Source organism: Chiloscyllium plagiosum, unplaced genomic scaffold, assembly GCF_037043375.1.
Source record: "Chiloscyllium plagiosum isolate Xiang-an unplaced genomic scaffold, Cpla_swu_hap1 HiC_scaffold_3, whole genome shotgun sequence".
In the NCBI taxonomy this organism is placed as follows: domain Eukaryota; kingdom Metazoa; phylum Chordata; class Chondrichthyes; order Orectolobiformes; family Hemiscylliidae; genus Chiloscyllium; species Chiloscyllium plagiosum.
In genome coordinates this window covers 120,984,692-121,002,223 of record NW_028270141.1, presented here as the reverse complement: position 1 = coordinate 121,002,223, position 17,532 = coordinate 120,984,692, and the positions used below count along the sequence as shown (strand labels likewise).

The 17,532-nt window shown below is 41.6% G+C and overlaps 1 protein-coding gene across 3 annotated transcripts in view; it reads left to right on the top strand.

Annotated features, from left to right (window-relative positions):
* ak9 (adenylate kinase 9) overlaps nucleotides 1–17,532 on the top strand; it is a 274,249-nt gene that overhangs the window by 215,042 nt on the left and 41,675 nt on the right. For all 3 annotated transcript variants that reach the window (XM_087983041.1, XM_087983046.1, XM_087983034.1), the window contains 3 exons: nucleotides 3,290–3,358; nucleotides 4,119–4,328; nucleotides 7,592–7,810. In XM_087983041.1, the coding sequence (XP_087839167.1) occupies nucleotides 3,290–3,358; nucleotides 4,119–4,328; nucleotides 7,592–7,810 (498 nt within the window). The remainder of the gene's footprint in view (nucleotides 1–3,289; nucleotides 3,359–4,118; nucleotides 4,329–7,591; nucleotides 7,811–17,532) is intronic.

The following is a 17,532-nucleotide window of genomic DNA, read 5'->3' as shown; positions in this document are numbered from 1 at the left end:
TCCATTTGTATTGTAATGTAGAAAGTTCCTCACACTTTGCTTGGTCCTGAACTGCTTGTTTTGCCGCTGCTCATAGTCAATCTTAATATGTTCATATTTGCCTTTTCAAGTAGTTCCACCTGCCTCTGCATCAATGGTAAGCTTCTTGAGTTTGGTCACAGTACTTTTGGGCAACTGCTACAATCGATCTTACCTTTTGTGCCTGCCAAATTATTACCAAATATCAAATCTACCATTTCCACAGGTGAACTAATTCTCATAATAAAAGCTCCATTTACTAAGTCACTTTGTAAATCAACACAATGCAATGGACAGCTCCATAAATTCTCTGTATGCCCCATGTTAATATTTTGTTGTTCATGAAGCCATCTGGGGAAAAAAAATAATTAAGAGCCATTATCAATGACTGAACTGCTCTCATGTCTTTCAAAATTCTAATTTATTACTTTTTTTTTGGTGGGCAATAAATTCTGACCTAGCCAGCAACACCTACTTCTCATGAATGAATAAAGAATATTACTGTTTAGTAATTTCCATTAGCAATAAAATGTCTGTAGCCTCCCACAACCTGAAACACTTTGACTAAAACCTAGAAAGAAATCCCTTGACTGTCTTAAACCCTTTTCACCATTTTAATAGATTTTGAGGGAACAGTTCTATCAGTTTGCTGTTTTAACACTCATTTTCTTTAGAGATGGGATCTTTTCCAAAAACTCCTTAAGCCACTATTCATTTAATGTTTACATGCCCTATCTTAGTGATAAAGGCACACCGGTTTCTTTATCCTTTAATATAATCGTCTCTATTGACTGAAACAGCTTCTCTCTTCCCCCGAAGACACAATCTTTTCTTTTCCTACAGTTTCCCTGTGGAGTTGCAAGTGGTAATCTACTGCCCCCATCTGCCTAAGTGATATATCATACCCATCTATCAGATCTGTTGCTTCCCTTATCATAGAAACCTTGCAGTGTTCCAAGTATGATCTAAGGCTGCTATGATGCTGTTTTTCCATCATTAGTAGCTCTCTCATGTTCTCAAAATACATTTCAAGCTTCAAAGCTTGAACCTACCAGTAACACATTTCTTCCTCCATACCAATTTTGCAAATATTTCATTTAGTATTCTCTTTAAAGTCTGAAATATTAATTGATAATTGACAAGCAAGTCTATAAGCATTCAGTACTGCAGAATTTTAATGAAACATTTTACTGAAAAAATTGGAAAAAACATCCATCGCTTTTCCTACCAAAATGCTCTGCAAAACAAGAGTCCATGTCTGCTTTGGTCACCTGAGCTTAGTAGCCACTTTGTGAAATGACATTAAACATCTCTCAATTCAGTCCTCAGTGAATTTAGGCACTAAACAAAGGTTTCTTATTACCATCAAAACTGGAAGTGGAACTCTACTCTTCAAATTTAACTATGAGCTTTTCTTTCACCATACAATCTCAGCATTTCTTTAAACAGTTCATTCTTTTTGATTTTTTTTATTGAAGACCAGAAGATATAGGAGCAAAAGTAGTTCAATCAGCCAATTGCATTTGCTTTGCCATTCAATGAAATTGTGGCTGATCTCATAATCCTTAACTCCAATTCCCTGCCTTTTCCCCAAATCCTTCATTCCTTTACCAATAAAATCCTGTCTATCTAAATCATGAATATATTTAACCACCCAGTCTCTATGGCCCTCTGCGGTAAAGAATTCCACAGATTTGTAATCCTCTCGGAGAAGAAATTCCTCCTCATCTCTGTCTTAAGTAAGCAACTGTTTATTCTGGGATTATGTCCTCTCGTCCTGGTCTAACCTACAAATGGAAGAAACCTTTCTGCCTCTCCTCTTACATCTCTTACTAAGTGCTTTCTCTTAAAGAAGAGGTTCAAGCCTTCACATTTGCATTTCTTATGCTCTTTGTTTTTCAAATTCAAGATTTTGTTTTTCTCTGTCTGACTGACTTTCATCCAAATAATGCTGCATTTTACATGACCCCAAAGTTTAGCCTGGACCTCTGTCATTCAATCCAATGACATTACACCCAATCTATCACCTCAGGAATAAATTTTCCCTCTCCAGAAAAGGTGTAGTAACTGAAAAAAAACATTTTTCATATCAAGGAATATAATAAAAACTGAGAGAACTGCAGATGTTGGAAATCAGTAACAAAAACAGAAATTGCTGGAACAACAGCAGGTCTGGCAGCAACTGTGGAGAGGAAATCAAAGCTAATATTTCAGGTCCAGTGACCCTTCCTCAGACCTTCACAGCAAAGGGTCACCAATGACTCCCAAGGCTTCTCTGAGCTCCAAACCCCTAGCAGCATGGAACTAATGGAAGCAATTCAGCTGCATAGAGTTTCCACTTTGTTTATTGCTGTCTCCCTGTCACTGGGCTCATTTTTGTGCTGTAGTCCAGTCTTATGGTCATTGCTTTCATGCATTGTTTCATGCACATGTCACTCAATTTTGCCAAATTCACAATTGAAAATCCCATCCATGCCCTCCCCAGCCCCTGTGAACAAACTTGCAATGAGCTTTTCATTTGACAGTGGTTCTCTGTTCCATCCCTGTTTTGAAAACTGGACATGCCCCAGAGATGTCAAGTTCCAGAAGAGCTCTCTATTTGATTTATAAATTGCATTCATATTCATTTCCAATCTCACTGATACTTGGAAGACTAGGTGCTCTTCCCTTGTTCAATCTCCAATTCTCCTCAAGCACTCAGTCTTTTTCCACCTGTGTTCCCATCTCTTGATACTTAGTTCCTAGATGTCCTCTCTTGTTTCAAATCCCCATTTCTTCACTCACATTGTTAAATCTGCCTTTCTTCACAAATTTCAATCCTGATTTTCCTCCTCCCATTTCCACTGAACATTCATATTTCTTAGGATCACCTGTCTAATTTGCTATTTTGGGATGTTGCTGTGTACAAAAATCATGGTCATTTTGGCCTTCAAGCAATACATTAATTGTAAAGCATCCATCCCAAAGAAGTGAAAAGCAATTCACGAACAGTATGTTCTCACTTTGTAATCAAAGTTAAATCTTCTCTGATATGTTTGGCATTACTTTATAATTTTTTTTACTGAACAAATGAATAAAAATATGCAATCCTTGCAACAGTGTCATCTAAATTTGTTGAAATATATTTGGATTTGAGTGTTGTTCTTGTAGAAACTTTAAAATGTGAGATCAGATTTAAAATTATCCTTAAAATGTTGTTTTAAAAATCTGACTAAACTTCGTATTTGAAATTTATGTGACATCAGCCAATTGTTATTGATCTGCATTTTAGGATGAAAAAATTGAAAAAAGAAGGCAGGAACTTTTGGCAGAGCGAGCTGAAAAAAAGAAAGAAAATGAGGTAAAATTATGTTCCAATCTCCTGATGTTAATGAGGCTGCTGTCACCATTCGCTCTCAAGTTAACATTTCAAGTCAGAAATGAATCCTCTTCTGAAGATAAGTCATCAGAATCAAAAGATTAACTTTGTTTCTCTCTGCAGATGCTGTGATTTCTGTTTTTGTTTCATATTTCCAGCATCTTTTATTTGTTTATTCATCTTCTTTAGTTGTCTGCCAGAAGGCAGGTCAGCTTTAAACTCATGGGTAGGGTAAGGAAGCAGGTTCCTGGCTCTGCCCCAGTTGAAACAGACATTAAACCTTGTGCTGTTGGCACCAGGCTGGTATGTACCACCCAACTGAGCCAAGTTGCTGTGAATACACCTGTAAGTGCTATGTCAAGTTGCCATAATCTTACCAGACCATAGGGCTGTTCTCTCATTAGAAAGAGAGAGAGAGAGAACCAATGGTGGTTTAACCTGAGGGAGAGTTATGTAACAGAGCTATGAATTGTCATGTTGGAGGCTTCAATTTTCTTTCCAGGAATCTCTCCTGCTCTTACTGCCTGCATTAGAGTATTTACAGGGTGATGCTGAACCTATTTCACCATATTAGGAACATACTTTTCTTTGCGATCAAGTTCTGAATGAGTCTTGAACCTGGAGCCTCTGGCTTACTACTGCACAACGGGATCTTGTTTAATCATATAAATTTGAAAGTGTTTAATTCTAAGACATACTTTACATTTTTGTCTAAACTATTATTTATGTACTGATTTTGCAGGCGTATACATTTGAACAAGCCTCAAATGAAAGTGAAGCTACTGACGAAGAAGATGAGGAAAACATTGAGGAAATATTAGCAGATGAGTTTAGCGTGGGGGAGGAAGAGGAAGATGAAGAGGATGAAGAAGAGGAGGATGCTATTGAACGAATGAAAACTGAAATTGGAGAAAAATATGAGGCAGATCATGACAGAATAGAGATACTTCGGGTACATAAATACAATGACTTTGTATTTCCAATCTTTATTCTGATGATCCAATTTTTACCTAATAATCTGTGTTCAACGTTCACCATTGGATGATTGTAATTAAACAAAATTATCCATGCATTGCACAGGGAAGGGTTTGGATACAGCCAATTCCTGCTGCATTCTCCATGACAATGTCCTGACCAATAAAGCATAGCCTCAAATTAATGAACTAAGATTGACTGTGAACATTTCCTGCTGCATCTCCATGCCAACCATGGTCCAACCAATCAGTACCCTCTTCTCATGATTCTCGTATGTAAATGATCACTTTCAAAGTTTGGTTTCTTGGGCCCCAATCCTGAGAAGTGCAAGATGAAATCCTTCAGCTTTGTGCCTCTTTTTAGCAATCAGCAAAGACAGATAATTTAATCATTATCTCATATTTACTTGTGGAATCTTGCTGGACATAAGTTGTCCACCACATTTGTTTGTAAACTGGCAATGACCACAAATCTGAAGCTAATTCATTAGCTGTGAAGTCCTTTGGGATGATTTAATTTAAAATTATGTTAATCTTACTTATTTGTTTTATCTACTTAAAAGAAAAAAATTGGAAATCTTTGGCATCTATTGTTATTTTGACGTGTTTTCATTTTTTAATGGTGTTAGTGTGTTCTAACTATGGCAGGATTCTGATTACAATTATGATTGTGTCCTGAACTAATAGAGTGGTCGAAGATGTGTTGTTACTGTGGTATGTGGGAGCTGCTAGACTTCAAGGTGTGTGAGCACTTTGGTGTGATCAAACACAGGAGGGTCTGCATTGTAGGTGAGGCAAATATAAGACCCAAGAGGAAGCTTTCGAGGAAGTTCTGCCCCTGCAATTGTCCAACAATTATGAGATTCTTGCAAGCTGTGTCTCAATGAGAGCATAGATTGGAGGTAGGAAAGTGAACTGACTACAGCACCATAGCACAAGGAGCCATTCAAGTGGGAATATAATAAGAATGTAGTCGTGATAGGGTATAGTGTAATTAGGGGGAAATGTTAGTCTATTCTGCAGCTATGACCTTGAGTCCCAAAGGTTGTCTTGGCTGCCTGGTTCTGGGATGGAGAAGAACCTGGAGTGAGAGAGAATAGATTCAGAAACATTGATAATACAATAAAGGGGTTTCTGCTGAAATATTTTGAACAGTTAAGAACTAATTTAAAAGAAAAGATCTTCCAAGATGGTAATTTTAGAATTATAACCTGATCTACAGGCAAACTGACATTGCTTAAATAAAATCAAGGCTTTAAAGAGTGCAGGCGTTTTGGGAAAACAGCCTCCTTAAGCACTACAAGACTTCTGTGCTTCTATGATTGAAATGTATGGGAAATAGTGGCTGTAATATAGTAGAATTTAGCATTCATTTTGAGTGAGAAACTAGGTCGGAAATAACTATATGAACTTAAATAAGGGTAATTATAAAGAAAGGATGGCAAGGTCATTTGGAATTCCATTACAGATACAATAGACAGAATGCTCCAATTGTCGAACACTTTTGAAATTCTTTCAGCATGTCTGGTGAGAGTGAGGGCTGAAAAGGTTGATGAACTAACTGACCATGATACAGGATGTCATTCAAGTTTGGAGCAAAAATTCATGATGTGATATTAGGGGGCAGCATAATGAGGATATTAACACCATTCTCTGCAGCAAGAAGTGAGTCTAGATAGTTATATTGCCTGCCCAATACCACCTTTCAGGACAGCTGCTCACAGCTGGAGAAGAATTGCATTGAGAAAGCTATTATCCAATCATCATGGTATATTTAGGTACCAATGACATTATTTAGATTAGAGTGGTGCTGGAAAAGCACAGCAGGTCAGGCAGCATCCGAGGAGCAGGAAAATCGACGTTTCGGGCAAAAGCCCTTCATCAGAAATAGAGGCAGGGAGCCTTAAGGGTGGAGAGATAAATGAGGGGGTGGGGGGGGCGGTGGGGGAGCTGGGGAGAAGGCAGCAATGAATACAATAGGTGACATTGGTCAGCCAAAGAAGAAGGCAATGCATAGTCTATGAAGAATAACAAGTCAAATAAAGAAGCAGAATCTCAAAGGTCATAATCCCAGTATTATTACTAGAGGCAAATGCAAATTGGCATAGGACAAATCAGATTAGAGGGATGAATGCGTGGTCCATAGACTGGTGTGAGAAAATTGGATTTCAATTTATAGGGCATTGGCTGCACTACTGGGAAAAGTGGGATCTGTCTTGATCTATACCTGTACCGTGAAGTGACTTGTGTTCCTGCCAGCCACATATTTTAAACTAAATAGTAGTGGCAAGGCATCAATTTGGGAAGATGTGGTCAGTCAAAGTATAGAGTCTTGGCCAGAGAAAGATATTATAATGGAAACAGACTATGACAGGAAAGGATAGGGAAGGCACATCTAAGAGTTAAACCGACAGAGAAGATTAGAATTTACAAAAAATATGAAAGGATAAACTGAAGGTCCTGTATCTGAATGCACACAGCATTCAAAACAAAACAGATGAACTGAGAGCACAAATGGAAATAAATAAGTATAATCCAGTAACCATTACAGAGACATAGCTGTGAATGACATAGCTTGGGTATGTCATTCTTAAAGGGTACCTGATTCTTAAAGGGTACAGGATATTTAGGAAGGAAAGGAAGGTAAGAAAAGGTGGTGATGGGGTTTGGGGAGGTGTGAGTGGTGGTGATGATGTCTCGGTTAGTTAATGATAATATTAGCACAACAGAAAGGGATGTCCTGAGTTTAGGTGAAAATAGAGATGAGAAATAATAATGGCTAGAAGATTCTTGTGAGAGTTGTATTTGGCTCTTTAACAGGAACCATATTATGGGGTGAGTTGATATTGAGTGGGAAGACAGTGGACTGGGCACCATCCAATTTTACATAACCTCATACTGAAACAACTGGAAAGCCATGTGATATCCCCACTCGTCAACCAATCAGCATCCTCTTCAAAGGTGGTATAAATTGTTAGTCTCTTCGAGATTTGGTATTCTTGAAATTTGTCCTGATGAATGCAAGATGAAAAGTTTGACAACTGCTGTTTTCTTCAGCAATATTCTAGAACCAAGGTCATAGTGACTAAGCATGTAATTTGTTTTATTGTCAAACTTTAAATTATATTGAAGTTGGAGAATTATTGATCAAATATTTGTTCAGAACTTCTCAGTTCTCTGCTATACATATATGTAAATAGCCCATCTCCTTTTGATATTGCTGTTTTCTTAATGTTCACAGGACCAACTCAGAGAGAGTTTAATACCATGCATTGTAATAGATGGAAAACGCAAACCTCACATTGTCCGCTACAAGCTGAATCAGAAAGTGGAACCACTTGTGATAAATCGTGATAGCCTGTTTGAAAAATGTTTCCCAGTGAACATAAGACTGGTTCGCAAGATATTGGCAAATTCTTATAAACTTTTGAGTAGTTTTGGCCTCTGGGATGTTGTTGAGGTAAGTGGAATAGTGCAATTGGGACGAGATGGTCTAGTAGTATTATTGCAGAATTGTTAATCCAGAGATCACGTAATGAAGTGACAACTTCACACTTAGCCACATTATACTGCATCTACTGTACATTTTCAATTCTCAATTTATCTAAATCACCCTAAGCCTTTTTTTCATGCTCTTCGCCATTCACAATCTAAGCTAGTTTCATGTCATCAGCAAACTTGAAGGTGTTGCATTTAATTCCCTTATCCAAGTCATTGATATATTGTGAATAGTTGTAGCCCCACCTGTTTGCCTTCCACTCTGAAAATGACGCATTTATACCTACTGTCTCTTTCCAGTCTGCTAACTAATTCTCAAATATATCAGTACAGTACCATTCGTCCCACGTGCTTTGATTTTACATACGAAACTCTGATGTGGGATTATATTAGAGGCTATCTGAACTTTCAAATATATCATGTCCATTGCTTCACCTTCATTATTTTGCTTGTTACATCCTCAAAAATCTCTCATAGAATAGTCAATCATGATTTCCCTTTCATAAATTCATGTTGACTTTGCATAATCCTGTTGGTATTTTCCAAGTGTCCTGTTATCACATAGTTCATAAAAGGCTCCAGCAGTTTCCAACTACTGATAGAACCAAATTGAATCCCTAAATGTAAAAACAGGCTATTTGGCTCAACAAGTCACGGTGACCTGCTGAAGAATAGCCCCACCAGACCCATTCCTCTATCTTTAACTCTACATTTACCTCTAACTAATGCACTTAACCTATACATCCCTGAACACTATGGGCAATTTAGCATGGCCAATTCACCTAACCTGCACACCTTTGGATCGTGGGAGGAAACTGGAGCACCCAGAAGGAACTCCACACAGACAGTCGCCTGAGGTTGGAATCGAACCCAGGTCCCTAGCATTGTAAAGCAGCAGTGCTAACCACTCAGCCACTATGCTACTGCAATGTTAGACTGTAATTCCCAGTTTTCTCCCCTTCTCTCCCCACACCCTAATATTTTTAAATGATGGGTTAACATTTGTCACCTTCCAATTTATTGGGACTGTTCCAGTACCTACAAAATTTTGGAAGGTGACAGCCAACTTATCTGCTAGTTCCATGGCTACCACCGTTATTACCTGGATTTTTTAGCCTTTAGTTCCATTAATTTCTCCATCGTTGATTTATTTTAATAATACTAATCTCTGTCAAATTCTTCTTCACAATAAATGCTTGCTATCTTAATATTTCTGGGAAGTTTTTGTATCTTCTTCTGTGAAGACAGAAGTAAAGTAGTTGTTTAATTGCTTTGCTAGTTCCTTGTTTTGCCTTATCCATTCTCTCATTTCAGATTGTAAGAGGACTACCTTTGTATGCATTGACTATTTTTTCCTTTTACATATTTGTAGGAGCTCTTACAGTTTACTTTGATGTTTCTTTCAAGGTTATTCTCATACTCTATTTTTCTGCCTCAATTAACTTCTTGTTCCTCCTTTGACATATACAGTATTTAGTAGTAGCAGCCATGAGACTAACAGAGAGTCTGCAGATGCAGGAGCAAATGACTCTATAATGTTCTATCACTGGCCGTTTTCTCTGCAGTTTTCTCTTCTGTTGTCCTCAGAATGTTGAGATTTTCACCCTTTTCCCATTGCATATGAACAGGGAGGGAGGTCATCCTACCCCTTGAACCAATTCTACCAGTCAGTCAGATAATGGATGATCTGCGTCTCCATATTCCTTGCTTCATTTCAAAGTGTCAGTTGCTTTTTCCCTTGTCCCTTAACAACTGATATGCTGCTTGATACAATCTGCTAGTCTTTGGATTATAAAATTGGCTTTATTGGCAACCTCACAAATCGGGCCAAATCATTTGTACAAGGGTAGTGCTGAAATAGGGTAATAGGCCTTCATCAATTCCATCCTGTGGGTTAATGGCAGTCCTGATCAAATTATTTCTTGTTGTATATCATACAAATTCATGAACAGATCAATTCAGGCCCAGAAAAGTGCAAAGTGTACATCTAATTACCCTGAAAGGGTAAAATATCTCAAACGTTTGAGCAACAGGTAAAGCTAGCTACTCAATGCTGCTACTATGAAGTAACTACACAAATAAGTAATCTGTGTGAATTTCAGTGATGATGCGATGCCACGTTTGTAGGCTGTACATCCCAAAGACTGGTGGATTGAACCAGATGGTATATCCCTTCAACTATTTGCAACAAGCAATATACAAACTGCACCCAACCATCCTATGCTCGCAGTGTTCAACATTAGGTGTAATAACACAATTGGACAACATTTGCTGGATATTCCTGAATGCAGAAAGAATTACACTGACAACCAATTTAGGATGATCAGTTAGGCATTCCTGGATATACCATATCATACTACATAGGGTCTTGTTCTTTGTAGACAAAAGGAACATTACAAGCTCACTATTTGTTTCAACACAATATAGGTGACAGCCACTGACTACTTAATTTCTCAGGGAAATGCCTTAATCAATCATAGTCAATTTTCTGTGTTTAAAATTTAAACAAAACCTGACAGTTGTTAACTGACACCCATTCCTGATGAAGGGCTTTTGCCCGAAACGTCGATTCTCCTGCTCCTCAGATGCTGCCTGACCTGCTGTGCTTTTCCAGCACCACACTAATCTAATCATCATTAACTGGCAACATCTTTACCAATCAGATGTGCTTACCAATCAACACTCTTCTCTTATACTTTAAAAATGCTAGTTTCCCCCTAACATTAGAATTCTTGCAAATCATTCTGTTGAATGTAAGACGAAAGGCTTCAACCAAGTATGTCTCTTTTTCAGCAATGTTCAAGTTCTGTACTGCCAAATAGCTAACTGTAGATTTAGCATGATCTTTTCCATAGAAACTTTCTCCAAATCAGTATAGAACAGAATCAGACTTAATAAAGCACTGAATGAGGCAATTCTGTTTATGATGTTTATGCATAGCAGTTCAGTCAGTCAAATTCCACTATTCTATCCCAACTGTTTTTTAAATCAATGTGTTCAGATATGTCATAGACCTGTACAGTCATACAGCATGGAAACATACGCCACAGTACAACCAGTCCATGCTAAACATAATCTCAAACTAAACTACTCCCACCTGCCCATATCCCTCCATTTTTTCTGATTTATGTAGATATCCAAATGTCTTTTAAACGTTTTAATTGTGCCCACATACTCAACATCCTCAGGACGTTCATTACATGTGGATCATCCTTTGTGTAAAAGATTTGCCCCTCATATCTTTTGTAAAGCTCTCTCCTCCCACCTTAAAAATGTGCCACCTTGTCTTAAAATCCCCCATCCTAAGGGAAAGACACCTATCATTAACCCTATCTATACCATTCCTGATTTTATAAACTTCTATAAGGTCACTCATCAACTTCCTACGCTCCAGTGAAAAGCCTATCCAGCCTGTCTTTATAATTCAAACTTTCCATACCCAGCAACATCTGGGTAAATCTCTTCTGAACCTTCTCTAGCTTAATAATATCTTTCCTATAACTAGGCGACACTTCTGGAATAAGTAGGATTATGAACCTGAATTCTCCTCATTTAAGAGATAGGAACACTGACACTGTTCCACAAGAAGTCTATCCCATAGCCCTGTAACTTTATTTTCCTCAGATGCTTATCCAATTTCCTTAAGAAATTATTCAAAGCCTCTGCTTCCACCACCTTCATGAGCATCAGGGTCTGGGATATTATTACTCGCTGCACAAAATGTCATTTTCCACATTCCCATCGTATCTCTTCCCAAAACCATTATTTTGGGTTTTCTAGTCTTTGTATTATTAGCAAATGGGATTAGATTTTCCTTGCCTGTCTAATGTAAGTCTGTCGGACTTTGGAAATATAAGTAAAATTTCAAGATTATACATACACGACATAATGAAAAGTGTTCCAAGCACTGACCCTTGAGGAGCACCACTGTCTGCCTTCCTCCAGTCTGAAAGATATCTACTTACCATGACTCACTCAGCAGAGTTCAGTCTCAATGATGCAGGTCTTGCCCCTTGTTTAGAAAACCTGCAGGAGCTCCACATTGCCTTTCCATGGTAGGCCTGATGCAACAGATAAGAAAGCAACTAATGGACAGCATCAGGCCTGCACTGAATAAATGTTTTAGTCAATCTTCACATTGAAATAGATGGGTGGAGACATCAGGGCTGAGGACTGTAAAATATTAGAAGAAATTAACATTCATAGAGAGGAGGTACAAAAATGTTTAGCGGCCTAAGAAATGGATAAGTCCACAGGCCTGGCTGAGATGTATCCCAGGCTGTTGAGAGAAGCAAGGGAGGAGAATTCATGGGTCCTCACAGTAATTTTCAAATCCTGTTAGCCTCATGTGAAGTGCCAGAAGACTGGATGACTGCTAAAATATCATGTTATTAAAAGAAGGAGGAAGGGTTAAACCAGGAAATTAGAGACTAGTCAATCTAACCTCTGTGATGGGGAAGTTAAAGAGATTTGTGAGGGGCATATACCTACATTTGAAGAGACTATGATTAATCAGGGATAGTCAGCACAAATTTTGATTAGTTTACCGACAGTGTGGAAACAGGCTCTTCAGCCCAACAAGTCCACACTGACCCTCCAAAGAGTAACCCACCCAGACCCATTTTCCTCTGACTAATGTACCTAGCACTATGGGCAATTTAGCCTGGCCAATTCGCCAGACCTGCACATCTTTGGATTGTGGGAGGAAACCAGAGCACCTGGAGAAAACCCATGCGGAAACGGGGAGAATGAGCAAACTCCACACAGTCGCCCAAGGCTGGAATTGAACCTGGGTCCCTGGTACTGTGAGGCAGCAGTGCTAACCACTGAGCCACCGTGCCACCCCTTCTTTTAAAAAAGTTTACACATATCCCGAAGAGTAACCTGCCCAGACCCATTCCCCTACTGCTCTACATTTACCCCAAACTAATACACCTAACCTACACATCCCTGAACACTTTGGCAGAACTATGAGCCACCATGCTGCCCCTTTTTTAAGGAATTTTTTGAGGAGATAACCAGAAGCATTAATGATGATAGTGCATTTGATATGGTAGGACCCTAGAAAGTACTGATAATCAAAAGGACTTTGGTATGCATATCCATAGGTTCCTGAAGGTAGCAGGCAGGTACATAAAGTGCTTAAAAACAATATGAAATACTTGCCTTTATTAGTCAGGCATAGAATAATAAAGCCAGGAGGTTATATTGAAATTGTATAATACACTGCCTAAACCACAACAAAAGTAATGTGTACTTCTGGTCACCACATTATAGAAAGAATATGATTGCACCTTAGAAATAGATCAGAGGAGACTTACCAGCTTGTTGCCTGGGCTGGAAGGTCTTTGCTATGGGAAAGTTTGAGCAGTGAAGGTTGAGAGGGAATATGGTGGAGATGTATAAGATTATGAGAGGGGAAAAAAAAGGGTAGATAGAAGGTATTTTTTCCATTGGTAGAAGGGTCAGTAAGTAGAGGGCAAAAATTTAAAGTAAGAGGCGGAAGGCTAAGAACAGAGATGAGGAGAAATGTTTTCACCAAAATGGTGGCAGGGTCTGGAACTCACTGCCTGAAAGGGTAGCTGAGTTATAAACTCTTGAAGGATTTAAGCAGGATTTTGATATTCACTTGCATTACCATAGCTTCCAGGGGTATGATCCGAAAGCTGGAAAATGGGATTAGTGCAGTCAGATCTTTGTTAACTGGCACAGAAGCAATAGGCAAAAACATCTTTGAGCCTGGGATGGAAATTTGGTCCCTGAGAGCTGCCAGTGAATAGTACCCACAACCATCTGCACTGAGGGATTGGGCAGGATTGGCTTGCAGGGAGGGCTTTTGCAGTGAGGGTGGCAGAAGAACAAGGCTGTGGCTGTCAGTGCCCTCCAAGCCCCACACCCTCACCATCCCATCCTTCCCGATGCTGGGTCCTTCATTGGGTACTGTGTGCCAGTGATCCAAGGACTCCCTTCGTAAGTAAAGGATTTGCTGTGTCACTTTCTAAGGGCGCAGAAGGCCTGTTCTTGCCCAATAAACGCCTGACCATTAATTCTTGGTATGTTTGGGGATCATTGATTTGAAATAGCCTGTAAGTAAGCCAAACTGCCACCAGTGAACAGAATTCCAACATCAGGACTTTCTTACCTCATACTAAATGCAGCTATCTTTCTTGCCATCAGGAGTCAGATGTGCAGCCTCCCACATGATACTCTTGGATTTCCCACCATTTTGCCAGCACCAAAGGCTTTGAGTAAATTCTGCCCACTATTTTCTGCCCCAAACTAATTTTTTATCCACGTAGACTTTTGCCCCCATCATGGCCGCTTCCACAGCCACTTCCGCCCCTCACAATTCCTCACGCAGCACACGTGACATCACTTCCGCCCCTCACATCATCACTGATGTCACATACTCAGTGACTTCCGCACCCCCCACTCCCATGTTTGCCACCGCTTCTGCCCCCACCAATGCCACTCACCTGCATTCTGCTGACACGCCCTCCCACAGATCCCACTGTCACCATCCCCGCCCCCCAGAACCCTGAGGGGACCATCCCTGCTCATGACTCCTCCCCATCACCACACCCACTCCAGTTACCGGCTCCACCCCCACTCCCAGCTCCACACCCACACCAGATCCCAGCTCCCAGCCCTGCCGAGTTTTCACCATTCCCCCGACTTCCCCCTCACTGAGGACGAACGATCAGTCCTCAGCAAAGGACTCACCTTCATCCCCCTCCGCCCACGCATCAATGAATTTAATACATGCCGTGACGTCGAACACTTCTTCTGTCGCCTCCGCCTCCTAGCTTACTTTCACAATCAGGACTCCCGCCCACTTTCCGAGGATCCCTTCGCCCTCCTCCACACACTGCATCCACCTGGACACCCCGCACTGGCCTATTACCTGCCCTCGACCTCCTCATTTCCAACTGCCGCCGGGACATTAACCGCCTCAACCTGTCTACCCCCCTCCCCCACTCCAACCTCTCACCCTCACAACGAGCAGCCCTCCAATCCCTCTGCTCCAATCCCAACCTCACCATCAAGCCAGCAGATAAAAGGCGTGCAGTTGTAGTCTGGCGCACTGACCTCTACACCGCTAAAGCCAAACGCCAACTCGAGGACTCCTCTCCCTACCGCCTCCTCGACCATGACCCCATCCGTCATCAGCAAACCATCATCTCCCAGTCCGTACAGAACCTCATCACCTCAGGAGATCTCCCACCCACATCTTCCAACCTCATAGTCCGGGAACCCTGCACTGCCCAGGTCTACCTCCTTCCCAAGATCCACAAGCCTGACCACCCTGGCTGACCCATTGTCTCAGCATGCTCCTGCCCCACTGAACTCATTTCTACCTACCTCCACATTGTCCTATCCCCCCGAGTCCAGGAACTCCCCACATACGTTCGAGACACCACCCACACCCTCCACTTCCTCCAAGACTTCTGTTTGCCCAGCCCCCAATGCCTCATCTTCACCATGGATATCCAATCCCTCTACACTTCCATCCACCATGACCAGGGCCTCCAAGTCCTTCGTTTTTCCTCTCTCGACGTCCCCAACAGTACCCTTCCACCGACACTTGCATTCGTCTGGCCGAACTGGTCCTCACCCTTAACAACTTCTCCTTCGAATCCTTCCACTTCCTCCAGACCAAAGGGGTAGCCATGGGCACCCGTATGGGCCCCAGCTATGCCTGTCTCTTTGTTGGCTACGTAGAACAGTCCATCTTCCGTAGTTACACCAGCACCACTCCCCACCTCTTTCTCCGCTACATTGATGACTGCATTGGCACAACCTTGTCCTCCCGCGAGGAGGTTGAGCAATTCATTAACTTCACCAACACATTCCACCCTGACCTCAAATTTACCTGGACCATCTCTGATACCTCCCTCCCTTTCCTGGACCTCTCCATCTCCATTAATGACGACCGACTTGACACCGACATTTTTTACAAACCCACCGACTCCCACAGCTACCTGGATTATACCTCTTCCCACCCTACCTCCTGCAAAAATGCCATCCCATATTCCCAATTCCTCCGCCTCCACCGTATCTGCTCCCAGGAGGACGAGTTCCACCACAGAACACACCAGATGGCCTCCTTCTTTAGAGACCGCAATTTCCCTTCCCACGTGGTTAAAGATGCCCTCCAATGCGTCTTGTCCACATCCCACACCTCCACCCTCAGACCCCATCCCTCCAACCGTAACAAGGACAGACACCCCCCCCCGGCACTCACCTTCCACCCTACCAACCTTCGCATAAACCAAATCATCCGCCGACATTTCCGCCACCTCCAAACGGACCCCACCACCAGGGATATATTTCCCTCCCCACCCCTTTCTGCCTTCCGCAAAGATCGTTCCCTCCGTGACTATTTGGTGAGGTCCACCCCCCCCCACATCCACCCTCCCATCCTGCCACCACAGGAATTGCAAAACCTCCGCCCACACCTCCTCCCTCACCTCCATCTAAGGCCCTAAAGGAGCCTTCCACATCCATCAAAGTTTTACCTGCACATCCACCAATATCATTCATTTATCCGTTGTTTCCGATGCAGTCTCCTCTACACTGGGGAGACTGGACGCCTCCTAGCAGAGCACTTTAGGGAACATCTCTGGGACACCCGCACCAATCAACCACACCGCCCTGTGGCCCAACATTTCAACTCCCCCTCCCACTCTGCCGAGGACATGGAGGTCCTGGGCCTCCTTTACCGCCGCACCCTCACCACCCGACGCCTGGAGGAAGAACGCCTCATCTTCCGCCTTGGAACACTTCAACCCCAGGGCATCAATGCGGATTTCAACAGTTTCCTCATTTCCCCCTCCCCCACCTCACCCCAGTTCCAAACTTCCAGCTTAGCACTGTCCCCATGACTTGTCCTACCTGCCTATCTTCTTTTCCACCTATCCACTCCACCATCCGCCCTGACCTATCACCTTCATCCCCTCCCCCACTCACCTATTGTACTCTATGCTACTTTCTCCCCACCCCACCCTCCTCTCACTTATCTCTCCACCTCTCTGCCTGTATTCCTGATGAACGGCTTTGGCCCGAAACGTCGATTTTACTGCACCTCGGATGCTGCCTGAACTGCTGTGCTTTTCCAGCACCACTCTAACGTAGACATTTCCATGCCTATTCATGAGCTTTGGTTTTGTTAATCAGCTATTTCTGTCGCACTCCTAATGTCTGTAAATGTTTTTCCTGCTTATTGTTTCTAAAATATCTTATCACCACTGAAAACTGACCAGCATCTCTCCATATCTGGACAAGATTATCTTAGAGTTTTAGGAGAAAGTGAGGACTGCAGATGCTGGAGACCAGAGTTGAAAAATGTGGTGCTGGAAAAACACAGCAGGCCAGGCAGCATCCGAGGAGCAGGAGATTCAAACATTTCGGGCATAAGCCCTTCTTCAGAGTTTTACTCTTGTTGCTGTTCTACCAAGCTAAATCTCTTTAAAAAAAAACTGTACCATCCAATTCTTCGCTTCTAAAAAGAGGTTAAGATGTATCTCTCATCAGAACCAATTGATCAACTAATTAAACTTCCCAGCAAAATACAGTTGAATATTTTAAAATGAGGCTTATTGTTTAAACTTACCATTGCTTTATATTCAGTAATAATTCAGCAGTACAAGTGTGATTGCACCTAAATTGAATTTATTTCATCAC